The 12,536-nt window shown below is 52.1% G+C and overlaps 1 protein-coding gene across 2 annotated transcripts in view; it reads right to left on the bottom strand.

The window, feature by feature from the left end:
- Nucleotides 1–4,296: 4,296 nt before the first annotated feature.
- LOC138643184 (1-phosphatidylinositol 4,5-bisphosphate phosphodiesterase gamma-1-like) overlaps nt 4,297–12,536 on the bottom strand; it is a 180,166-nt gene continuing 171,926 nt past the window's right edge. Inside the window, exons 29-32 of one of the 2 annotated variants that reach the window (XM_069732017.1) lie at nt 12,280–12,441; nt 11,759–11,847; nt 10,321–10,505; nt 4,297–4,954 (exon numbers count right to left, since the gene is read on the bottom strand). In XM_069732017.1, coding sequence (XP_069588118.1) covers nt 4,903–4,954; nt 10,321–10,505; nt 11,759–11,847; nt 12,280–12,441 — 488 coding nt within the window. In that variant the 3' untranslated portion in view covers nt 4,297–4,902. The remainder of the gene's footprint in view (nt 4,955–10,320; nt 10,506–11,758; nt 11,848–12,279; nt 12,442–12,536) is intronic. The other variant, XM_069732016.1, reaches the window with a different exon arrangement.

Here is a 12,536-nt window from a genome sequence, read left to right as displayed (position 1 = left end):
CTGATGGGCCGTGTATCTAATCCTATCCTGTGTGATACTGACTGATGGGCCGTGTATCTAATCCTCTCCTGTGTGATACTGTCTGCTGAGCCGTGTATCTAATCCTCTCCTGTGTGATACTGTCTGCTGAGCCGTGTATCTAATCCTCTCCTGTGTGATACTGACTGCTGAGCCGTGTATCTAATCCTATCCTGTGTGATACTGTCTGCTGACCCGTGTATCTAATCCTCTCCTGTGTGATACTGACTGCTGAGCCGTGTATCTAATCCTATCCTGTGTGATACTGTCTGCTGACCCGTGTATCTAATCCTCTCCTGTGTGATACTGACTGCTGAGCCGTGTATCTAATCCTATCCTGTGTGATACTGACTGCTGAGCCGTGTATCTAATCCTATCCTGTGTGATACTGTCTGCTGAGCCGTGTATCTAATCCTATCCTGTGTGATACTGTCTGCTGAGCCGTGTATCTAATCCTATCCTGTGTGATACTGTCTGCTGAGCCGTGTATCTAATCCTATCCTGTGTGATACTGTCTGCTGAGCCGTGTATCTAATCCTATCCTGTGTGATACTGTCTGCTGAGCCGTGTATCTAATCCTATCCTGTGTGATACTGACTGATGGGCCGTGTATCTAATCCTATCCTGTGTGATACTGACTGATGGGCCGTGTATCTAATCCTCTCCTGTGTGATACTGTCTGCTGAGCCGTGTATCTAATCCTCTCCTGTGTGATACTGTCTGCTGAGCCGTGTATCTAACCCTCTCCTGTGTGATACTGTCTGCTGAGCCGTGTATCTAACCCTCTCCTGTGTGATACTGTCTGCTGAGCCGTGTATCTAATCCTCTCCTGTGTGATACTGTCTGCTGAGCCGTGTATCTAACCCTCTCCTGTGTGATACTGTCTGCTGAGCCGTGTATCTAATCCTCTCCTGTGTAATAGTCTGCTGAGCCGTGTATCTAATCCTCCCCTGTGTGATACTGTCTGCTGAGCCGTGTATCTAATCCTCTCCTGTGTGATACTGTCTGCTGAGCTGTGTATCTAATCCTCTCCTGTGTAATAGTCTGCTGAGCCGTGTATCTAATCCTCTCCTGTGTGATACTGTCTGCTGAGCTGTGTATCTAATCCTCTCCTGTGTGATACTGACTGCTGAGCCATGTATCTAATCCTATCCTGTGTGATACTGTCTGCTGAGCTGTGTATCTAATCCTCTCCTGTGTAAGTCTGCTGAGCCGTGTATCTAATCCTCTCCTGTGTGATACTGTCTGCTGAGCTGTGTATCTAATCCTATCCTGTGTGATACTGACTGCTGAGCCATGTATCTAATCCTATCCTGTGTGATACTGTCTGCTGAGCCGTGTATCTAATCCGATCCTGTGTGATACTGTCTGCTGAGCTGTGTATCTAATCCTATCCTGTGTGATACTGACTGCTGAGCCGTGTATCTAATCCTATCCTGTGTGATACTGTCTGCTGAGCCGTGTATCTAATCCTCTCCTGTGTGATATTGTCTGCTGAGCTGTGTATCTAATCCTCTCCTGTGTGATACTGACTGCTGAGCCGTGTATCTAATCCTATCCTGTGTGATACTGACTGCTGAGCCGTGTATCTAATCCTCTCCTGTGTGATACTGTCTGCTGAGCCGTGTATCTAATCCTCTCCTTTGATACTGACTGCTGAGCCATGTATCTAATCCTCTCCTGTGTGATACTGTCTGCTGAGCCATGTATCTAATCCTCTCCTGTGTGATACTGTCTGCTGAGCCATGTATCTAATCCTCTCCTGTGTGATACTGTCTGCTGAGCCGTGTATCTAATCCTCTCCTGTGTGATACTGTCTGTTGAGTCGTGTATCTAATCTTGTGATAGGACTCAGAGCCACAGAGGTAGACAGTATTAACTCTTTATTAACTGCTTAAGATTCTTCCAGTTTATCACTTTCCCTGTTGGATAAAACTATTTCCTGATCATTTGCATTCTCTCGTGTTTCACGCCCCCCTTTCTGTGTCCCCCCCCCCCCCCCTCCGTTCTCTGCGTCCCCCCTTCTGTTTCGCCCCTTCTAATCTGCGTTTGCCCCCTCTACTATGCTTTTGCCCCCGTTCATTGCGTACACCCCCTCTTCTGTTTCTCCCTTTTCTGCATTTCACCCCCTTATTTGATTTGCACCCTTTTCTGCGTTTTGCCCCCACTTGTCCGCGTTTCGCCCTCTTGTCTGCATCCCCTTTTTTTGTGTTTCGTCCCCCTCTTCTGTGTTTCGTCCCCCTCTTGTTTCGCCCCCTCTTCTCTGCATCCCCTCTTCTCTGTGTTTTTCTCCCCCATCTTGTGTTTCGTCCCCCTCTTGTTTCGCCCTCTTCTCTGCATCCCCTCTTCTCTGTGTTTTGCTCCCCCATCTTGTGTTTCGTCCCCCTCTTGTTTCGCCCTCTTCTCTGCATCCCCTCTTCTCTGTGTTTTGCTCCCCCCTATTCTGTGTTTCGTCCCCCTCTTGTTTCGCCCCCTCTTCTCTGCATCCCCTCTTCTCTGTGTTTTGCTCCCCCCTCTTCTGTGTTTTGTCCCCCTCTTGTTTCGCCCCCTCTTCTCTGCATCCCCTCTTCTCTGTGTTTTGCTCCCCCATCTTCTGTGTTTCGTCCCCCTCTTGTTTCGCACCCTCTTCTCTGCATCCCCTCTTCTCTGTGTTTTGCTCCCCCCTCTTGTTTCGCCCCCTCTTCTCTGCATCCCCTCTTCTGTGTTTTGCTCCCCCCTCTTCTGTGTTTCGTCCCCCTCTTGTTTCGCCCCCTCTTCTCTGCATCCCCTCTTCTGTGTTTTGCTCCCCCCTCTTCTGTGTTTCGTCCCCCTGTTTCGCCCCCTCTTCTCTGCATCCCCTCTTCTGTGTTTTGCTACCCCCTCTTCTGTTTCGTCCCCCTCTTGTTTCGCCCCCTCTTCTCTGCATCCCCTCTTGTGTTTTGCTCCCCCATCTTCTGTGTTTCATCCCCCTCGTTTCGCACCCTCTTCTCTGCATCCCCTCTTCTGTGTTTTGCTCCCCCCTCTTCTGTGTTTCGTCCCCCTCTTGTTTCGCCCTCTTCTCTGCATCCCCTCTTCTCTGTGTTTTGCTCCCCCATCTTGTGTTTCGTCCCCCTCTTGTTTCGCCCCCTCTTCTCTGCATCCCCTCTTCTGTGTTTTGCTCCCCCCTCTTCTGTGTTTCGTCCCCCTCTTGTTTCGCCCCCTCTTCTCTGCATCCCCTCTTCTGTGTTTTGCTCCCCCCTCTTCTGTGTTTTGCTCCCCCCTCTTCTGTGTTTCGTCCCCCTCTTGTTTCGCCCTCTTCTCTGCATCCCCTCTTCTCTGTGTTTTGCTCCCCCATCTTCTGTGTTTCGTCCCCCTCTTGTTTCGCCCCCTCTTCTCTGCATCCCCTCTTCTCTGTGTTTTGCTCACCCCTCTTCTGTGTTTCGTCCCCCTCTTGTTTCGCCCCCTCTTCTCTGCATCCCCTCTTCTCTGTGTTTTGCTCCCCCATCTTCTGTGTTTCGTCCCCCTCTTGTTTCGCCCCCTCTTCTCTGCATCCCCTCTTCTCTGTGTTTTGCTCCCCCCTCCTCTCTGTGTTTTGTCCCCCTCTTGTTTCGCCCTCTTCTCTGTGTTGCCCCCCCCCTCCGCGTTTCGCCCCTTTAACCCTGCGTGGACAAGGCAATAAGGCACTCCAGTGTTTTTACATGAGCGGGTGGTGTCTGACAGGTCAGGTTGCAGGTGGTAAGGCACTGCCAGGGTGGGGGGGCCGACTGACCGAGGTGGTGACTTCCCATGATGCCCTCCACAGTCCGTTGTGGGGTCACTGACTGACGCTGTGGGGGTTAGAGGTGCTTGTCTGCCCCCTGCCTGTCACTAGTGGTATTACCTACTCCACTTGCTCGGCTCCTGCGACCCCGTGAACCATCAGAGCAGATGGGTGCTGGGGCCACGTGGGCACCCGCCATTTTAGGCTGCTGTTTGCCCTCAGATTTGCGGCCCCCAGCAGTCAGATGTGACCGGAGAAGACGAGGTCAATACAAGGAGGTTCACAGTTTGCTGTGATCGTATTCTCCAGTCACCTCCAGAGCTGCGGGGGCAATTTCGCAGGGTCCTTGGTGACCCCACCCGTCGAGTTTCATGGTGGTAGATGTAGTCTCTGCAGCTCCGGCTGTGACTGGAGCATACAACCAACTCTTCATCACGTCTCGCACACCTCTGCTTGCTGTCAGTGAATCCTGCCTGCTTTTGCCTGTACTGATACATTGTAACAACCTCCCCAGCTGTGTGAGCACGACGAGGTGTATTCACTGACAGCAAGCGGAGAAACTGAGACACACAGTATATTCGAAAACTGCAGAACCTGGAGGGAACGGGCACAATGGGGGTCACCGGTCCAGAAGCAGGGGCTGCGGGCGCCATGTTTTCCAGTGTACTGTCATAGTGGGGTCTCATGATGCCCCCATTACTCCTGCCGTCATGGAGGTCACTAAACGTCTTGGCCATTTGGTTGTTTTATCGCGTTTCCGGATCTTGGAGAGTCGCGTGGTCCTGATGGGCCCTGACTGCGCACCCCCGACCCCACACAAGTCTGCGCTGTCACAGGGCCGCGCTCTCGAAGCATTAAAGTGCAGATCTATGGAGCGGCTCCGTCCTCCGCGGTGCTGCCGCCATTATTACTTCTCTGCTCTGTGCCGATACGTTGTGGTTAAGGTACAATGCAAAACAGCGAGAAGCAGTAGTTGCGCATGTAGTAGTCGCGGCCGTTGTAGTCGCGACCGTCGTAGTCGCGCCTGTCATAGTCGCGGCCGTCGTAGTCATGTCTGTTGCCGCGCCATGCCCCAGGCACAGAATATATGAGCGTCCGCGAGCAGGAAAGCAAATGCTGCGATGGTCCCATCTCCGGCGAGTGCGCCACGTGTCCTCCCCTTGCGCTCAGTTCCGCTTATTCGCCAGCTGCCGGTCTCGCCTCTTCTTTTCCATGAGCCTGGAGGAAAATAATAAAGAGTCGACAATCAGCTGCTACCAGAGGAAAACCACGGGACAGAGAAGATCCATTCAATATTAACCCTTAAAAGCAAAAGAGGTTCAGTTCCTTAGTTAGTTTCCCTCAACTTATTCCAAGGACTGTAACTGTTGTATCATTCCATCCACATTGCTGGCCGGGGGCTCGTGTAATGCTGGCCGGGGGTTCGTGTAAAGCTGGCCGGGGGTTCGTGTAAAGCTGGCCGGGGGTTCGTGTAAAGCTGGCCGGGGGCTCGTGTAATGCTGGCCGGGGGCTCGTGTAAAGCTGGCCTGGGGCTCGTGTAAAGCTGGCCTGGGGCTCATGTAAAGCTGGCCGGGGTTTCGTGTAATGCTGGCCGGGGGCTCGTGTAATGCTGGCTGGGGGCTCGTGTAATGCTGGCCGGGGGCTCGTGTAAAGCTGGCCTGGGGCTCGTGTAAAGCTGGCCTGGGGCTCATGTAAAGCTGGCCGGGGTTTCGTGTAATGCTGGCCGGGGGCTTGTGTAATGCTGGCCGGGGGCTTGTGTAATGCTGGCTAGGGGCTCGTGTAATGCTGGCCAGGGGTTCGGCTGGCCAGGGGCTCGTGTAATGCTGGCCAGGGGTTCGGCTGGCCAGGGGCTTGTGTAATCCTGGCCGGGGGATCGGCTGGCCGGGGGTTCGTGTAAAGCTGGCCGGGTTCTTGCGTAATGCTGGCCGGGGGCTCGTGTAATGCTGGCCGGGGGCTCGTGTAATGCTGGCCGGAGGCTCGTGTAATGCTGGCCGGGGGCTCGTGTAAAGCTGGCCGGGGGCTCGTGTAAAGCTGGCCGGTGTCATGATCCATGTTTTGCCACCTTTTATATTTCCCCTGCCTGGTCATGCGTGGGTTAACTTTCTCTGCCTCTCCTTTGTATCTTTTAGGCTATTTCTCCCCACCACTGACAGCAGCTTTGCCAGTTATAGTTCCTGCCTTCGGCTACAGCGGCTGACCCCTTTACACCCTGATTCGTCATCTGCCCTGTGCTGTATCCCTGTGTCCGTCCTCACCCGGTATCTCGCCCCAACTTAGTAGTTAACCTGCGTTAAAGTGCGTTGTCCCCCTGGTTCTTGACTCGGCTTGGATTCTGACCTACTTGCCTCTCGTTTTGGTTTTCCTGCTCCCGACTGGCTCTGACTTCTCTGGCTTGCTCCTGACCTTGTGTACAGTCTCTTCCCTTTGTTACCGTGTTGACCACCCGTTACTGACCCGGCTTGTCCAACTTTTCTCCTGCCTACCTGTGTTCCTTCTCCCCACTATTGACCCCTGATGTGGAGTTTCTCGCTTCAGCACTGCTGCTGTGTGGGCTCGTGTAATGCTGGTTGGGGGCTTGTGTAGTGCTAAGCGGGGGTTTGTGTAATGCTGGTTGGGGGCTCGCTGGGCGGGGGCTCGTGTGATGCTGGTCAGGGGTTCGCATAATGCTGGTTGGGGGCTCGCTGGGCGGGGGTTCATGTAATGCTGGTTGGGGGCTCGCATAATGCTGGTTGGGAGCTCACTGGGCGGGGGCCCGCATAATGCTGGTTGGGAGCTCGCTGGGCGGAGGCTCGTGTGATGCTGGCCAGGGGTTCGCATAATGCTGGTTGGGGGCTCGTGGTATGCTGGCCAGGGGTTCGCATAATGCTGGTTGGGGGCTCGCTTGGCGGGGGTTCGTGGAATGCTGGTTGGGGGCTCGCTGGGCGGGGGTTCGTGGAATGCTGGTTGGGGGCTCGCTGGGCGGGGGTTCGTGGAATGCTGGTTGGGGGCTCGCTGGGCGGGGGTTCGTGGAATGCTGGTTGGGGGCTCGCTGGGCGGGGGTTCGTGGAATGCTGGTTGGGGGCTCGCTGGGCGGGGGTTCGTGGAATGCTGGTTGGGGGCTCGCTGGGCGGGGGTTCGTGGAATGCTGGTTGGGGGCTCGCATATTGCAGCTCCGATGCCACTTGCAGTTCACTCTTCGCTTTCATCACTTTTTGTTGCAGTAATTATGGAGGTTTAGGTTTTTTGTCGTCTTATTGGTGTTATGAACAATTTTCCATTTTGTTAGATCGGACGTTTTTGGACACGACGACGCCAATTATGATTTTTTTTTTTTATATTTCTTTGTTTTTGAAGGGGGGAGCGACTTCTTAAACAATTATATATACAGTGGGGAAATAAGTATTTGATACACTGCCACTTTGCATGTTTTCTCACCTAAAATGAATGGAAAGGTTTCTAATTTTTAACGTAGGTACACTTCACCTGTGAGAGACAGAATCTTGACAAATGTATGCACACATTACTGCAGTGGGGATTTTGGCCCCCTCCTCCATACAGATCATCTTCAGATGTTTCAAGTTTTGGGGCTGTCGTTGGGCAACATTGAGTTACAGCTCCTCCAAAGATTTTTCTATTGGGTTCAGGTCTGGATTCTGGATAGGCCATTCCAGGATCTTGAAATGCTTCTTACGGAGCCGCTCCTTAGTTGCCCTGGCTGTGTGTTTTGGTTCATTGCCATGCTGGAAGACCCAGCCACGACCAATTTTCAAGTCTCTTACTGAAGAAAGGAGGTTGTTGGCCAAAATTTTGCAATACATGAACACATCCATCCGCCCTTCAATACGGTGCAGTCGTCCTATCCTCTCTGCAGAAAAGCACCCCCAAAGTATGATGTTTCCTCCACCATGCTTCACGGTTGGGACGGTGTTCTTGGGGTTGTTCTCATCCTTCTTCTTTCTCCAAACACGGCCAGTGGATTTGATACCAAAAAGTTCTATTTTGGTCTCATCTGACCACATGACCTTCTCCCATACCTCCTCTGAATCATCCAGATGGTCATTGGTGAACTTGAAATGGAGCTGGTCATGTGCTGCCGAGAGCAGGGGGACCTTGCGTGTCCTGCAGGATTTTAATCTATGAAGGCATAGTGTGGTCCCAGCTCTCTTCAGGTCATTGACCAGGTCCTCCCGTGTAGTTCTGGGCTGGTTCCTGACCTTTTTTATAATCTTCCTTACCCCACGAGGTGAGATCTTGCATGGAGCCCAAGAACGAGGAACACTGACAGTCATCTTGTGTTTCTTCCATTTTCTAATAGTCGTTGCCGTCACACCAAGCAGCTTATTTATTGTCCTGCAGCCCATCCAAACCTTGTGCAGGTCTACAAGTTTGTCTCTAATGTTCTTAGACAGCTCTTTGGTCTTGGCCAGAGGTTGGAGTATGATAGATTGAGTGTGTGGACAGGTGTCTTTTATACAGGTAATGGACTTCAAACAGGCACAATTAGTGCAGGTAATGAGTGCAGAGTAGGAGGCTTCTTAACGAAAAACTAACAGGTCTGTGAAAGCCAGGATTCTTGCTGGTTTGTCGGTGATCAAATACTTATTTCATGCAATAAATTGCTATTTCAATATTTATCAACTAGTTGTCCCATGCAAAATTTTCACACATTGGTTGTCGGGGGCGCAGGCAATTTCAGGAAAATCAAGCTGGTCAAATCCTTATATATTATTTCTAAACACTCTTTTCCGGTGACTACTTTGTATCTCCGTTCATGCTGCATGCACCCACACACACACACATGATACACCATTTGAAAGGTAAACTTTCCCCCTTCAGCAATAAAATAAGCCAAACAAACCACACATCCACGATGTGATCACAAAATACAGTTTAAACATTAATTTTCATAAACCTGCAGTAAGAAAAAACAACCTGCAGGTGGCACCACACTACCACAAAGCACACTATAGATTGAATTTAGCCAGTGGTAGAATCCAACTATTATTATATATCAGCGTTTTGGATTAAAATGTAACCTTTAATGTAAATCTATAAAATGTATAACTCTCAAAGCAAACAACACTAAAAACTTGTGGAGTTCACATCAAAGAGTAGGGTAGTTTTATATGTGAAAAAACCCCTACTTATATCTAACAGTCTGTTCTTTACACGTATAGTAAAGTAACATTCAGTCCCTGCTGTCTCATTAGCATGTGATTACTCTATTCTAAACGAACCACTTAGAAGGGCAGTTGCGCTAATACAGTCAAGAAACTCAATTGACAGGCTATACAGTCCGTGAATATATAGGTGTCGTTCACCTGGAAATACTGTACCAACATCAGTGAGTGTGACTAATATACACCACGGGTCCTTGTAAACAATATCAGGGCCGTCTACTTACCACAAATAAGACCCTCTACTACAGCCAGACCAATATGCAGCGGGCTATGGGGTCAACCATGTCAGCAGCAACAATCCCAGGGTGGCGTCACCTATTGATGCAGCATCATACCTCGGTCAGTGCACCCTCTTAGGGGTCAATCTCCCACCTCTCCCCCCTCTTTTTTTTAAGGAGGGGATTGAAGCAACACAAAAGATTTGCATATTTTACAACTCAGAAAGATCTCACCCGCATGAATGTAGTCAGTATATACAACCCTTTGTCCAGGTTCAGCGGTGGATACTTTCTCCCGACGCGTTTCGTTGTGCTCATCAGGGAATACCATGGGGCCAGTGTGACCATACCATCAGAAAAACGCTGCCATAATAATAGTTTGATTCTACCAACCACTGGCTAAATTCAATCTATAGTGTGCTTTGGGGTAGTGTGGTGCCACCTGCAGGTCATTTTTCCTTACTGCAGGTTTATGAAAATGTTTAAACTGTATTTTGTGATCACATCGTGGATGTATCCTTTGTGTGTGTGTGTGTGCAGCATGAACAGAGATACAAAGTAATCACCGAAAGAGAGAGAGTTTAGAAATAATATAGAAGGATCATACAATGTGATTGTCTGGATTTTACCTTTAGATTCTGTCTCTCACAGGTGAAGTGAACCTACGATAAAAATTACAGACCTCTCCAATCTTTGCAGATTTACCACTGTATATAGATTTTATTATTTTAAAACTTTTGACTGTATTTTTTAGTCCCATGCGGGGATTTGCGCCTGCGCTCATCCACTTACACAATATACTCAGTACAGAACAGAATCACGTTGTTGTTTTTTACAGCCTGCGGCAGTGTAAAGCATGGCGGTCTGCACTTTGGTTTCCATGGCTCCGTCTGTATCTATGCGAGTCTGTAAATACAATGTCAGGTCTGGTGTGTGAAGCCCATTGCTCTCTAGCTATGTTACAACTATGACTCCCAGTATTTCTCCAGAGCCGCACGCTGAGAGTTGTAGTCTCATATTCTACATTTACGGCTGTGAGTGATCTAGTGGCGTTCAGGCTCAGATACACAGCAATCTGTTTTATTCAAAGATGTAACCATGACGACCATAAAGGAAATCTCATTCTTTACACTGCAGGCTGCAGCTAGAGATCTGGAGAAAAGATGCAAAACACAAAGAGTTAATATGAGAAGGGGACGGAACTTACTTTCGGTTGCGCACCTCCGTGAGCTCCAGCAGCCTCTCCTGAGCGGCGCGCAGTTCATCCAGCCGCTGCTGGTAGCGCGAGTCGCAGTTATTGGCGCGTTCGTAGCTGGACACTTGGCTGGACAACTCGCTGGCGCGGTCCCGCAGCTGCTGGATGGACGTGTAGAGATTCTCATCATCCTCCTCCTGCGGAGACAACCAGATAAGAAAAGTTAATGAGGGGCCAAAAATGGCGGCTAAAAGTACAGAACAAGGCTCCTGGGTGTGTGCATGTGCTCACCACTAGAGGGAGCTGTAGCACCTCACTATTCCATACCCCCTCGTTCCCCTCTCCCCTTCTCGACCAGTCCCCGCTCCCACTTACCCCCCCCCTCTCATCCCGTCCTCGCCCCAGTCCCCTTTCATCAGCCCACTCCCCCTCTCATCCTGTCCCCTCTCCCCTTCTCGACCAGTCCCCACTCCCCCCTCTCATCAGAGCCCTGCTCCCCCTCTCGTCCTCTCCCCGCTCCCCATCGCACTCACCCTCCCTGACCCCACTCACTCCACCCGTTCCCTGTCCCACTCCCCGATCCTCGCTCCCTCCCTGTCCCAGTCCCTGCCCACTCCCCCGTCCCCGCTCCCCCTCTCGTCCCCTCCAAGTTGCATTCACCCTCCCTTCTCCATCCCACTCCCCCATCCTGTCCCCATCCCCGCTCCCCCTCTCTTCCATGCTGCTCTCACCCTCCCTTCTCCGCCACAGTCCCTGCCCCAATCCCCTATCCCATCTCACTCCCTCTTCGTGGCTTCCCCTCTCGTCCCCACTCTCCATCCCCGCCGCCACTCCCACTTTTGTCATGTCCCCGCCGCAATCCTCCCTTCCCCATCCCACTCCCTTCCTTGCCCCCCTCCCTGTCCCGCTCCACTCCCCCTCCCTTCCTCGCCCCACTCCAAATCCATTCCTCGCCCTCCTCCATGTCCCACCCCAATCCCCCTCCCTTCCTCTCCCCCTCCCTTCCTCACCTCACTCCCCTATCCTGCCCCACTCCCCTTTCCCGTCCCACTCCTCCTCTTGCCATGTCCCCGCCGCAATCATCCTCTCTTCCCCACCCCTCTCCCTCTCCCTTCCTTGCCCCCCTCCCTGTCCCACCCCACTCCCCCCTCCCTGTCCCACCCCACTCCCCCCTCCCTGTCCCACCCCACTCCCCCTTCCTTCCCCACTCCCCTTCCCTTTCTCGCCCCACTCCCATCCCACTCCCTCTCCCTTCCTCGCCCCCCTCCCTTCCTCGCCCCCCTCCCTGTCCCGCTCCACTCCCCCCTCCCTTCCTCCCCCTCCTCCCTGTCCCACCCCACTCCCCTTTCCTTCCCCGCTCCACTCCCCCTCCTTTCCTCGCCCCACTCCCCCTACCTTCCTCGCCCCACTCCCCCTTCCTTCCCCGCTACACTCCCCTTTAAAACTGCACCTTAGCGTTGGCGATCTCGATGTGCACCAGCAGGGCGGCGAGCTCCAGCTCCTCACTGTAGCTGTTTCGTAAAGGAACAGACCGATAACCTGGAAGTAGAAAGTAAAGGATCCGTCAATGTCCAGACGATACTAATGTATAATGGTGAACCCCGCCCCCTTGTCAGTAATAACTGGTGTGTTATATATGACGCTGTACATTTATCCGCCAGTGGTTCCTCACTCGCCTCCATTGCTCCCGGATGTAGCCCAGATGTCTTCATTATTTGAGTACACTGATATTACATTGGCTCCTCCGCCCTAGAGGAGCTGGATTCGCCCGTATGTGTAGATAATAAGGACTACAGTGGATTGGTGAATACATTCAGCTACTGTGGGGTCACTGGAGGGGACACTTTGGGATGCTTGTGATCTCGGGGGTCACACAGCGGTGGGCCCTGGACGTGGCCCTGAGAAATGCTCTTTAGAAATGGGAGGTTGGTGATTTAGGGGCACAATGGCGCCACTCTCTGTGTTTCTCACCCGTCTTCAAGGCCTTTACGGGGAACGTGGCCTGCGCCAGGAAGTTGGGGTCGCTGAACATGTCCTCCTCATACACCACAAACCTCAGGAAGGAAAACTCGGGGTTATTGATGTCAAACACAAACTCCTTCATCATCCAGACGGGGTTCAGGCCGTTATCCGCTGTGGAGGGAGAAAACGTCATCAGTGCGGCTCTGGGGGGCGCCGCTGAGCCAGAGGCCGTGTGGTCCCTGGATCTCAGGAGCCCGGCGCCTCTG

Source organism: Ranitomeya imitator, chromosome 6 (assembly GCF_032444005.1).
Source record: "Ranitomeya imitator isolate aRanImi1 chromosome 6, aRanImi1.pri, whole genome shotgun sequence".
NCBI classification, from domain to species: Eukaryota; Metazoa; Chordata; class Amphibia; order Anura; family Dendrobatidae; genus Ranitomeya; species Ranitomeya imitator.
The sequence above is the reverse complement of the archived record's forward strand: the minus strand, read 5'-3'. Positions and strand labels throughout refer to the sequence as shown.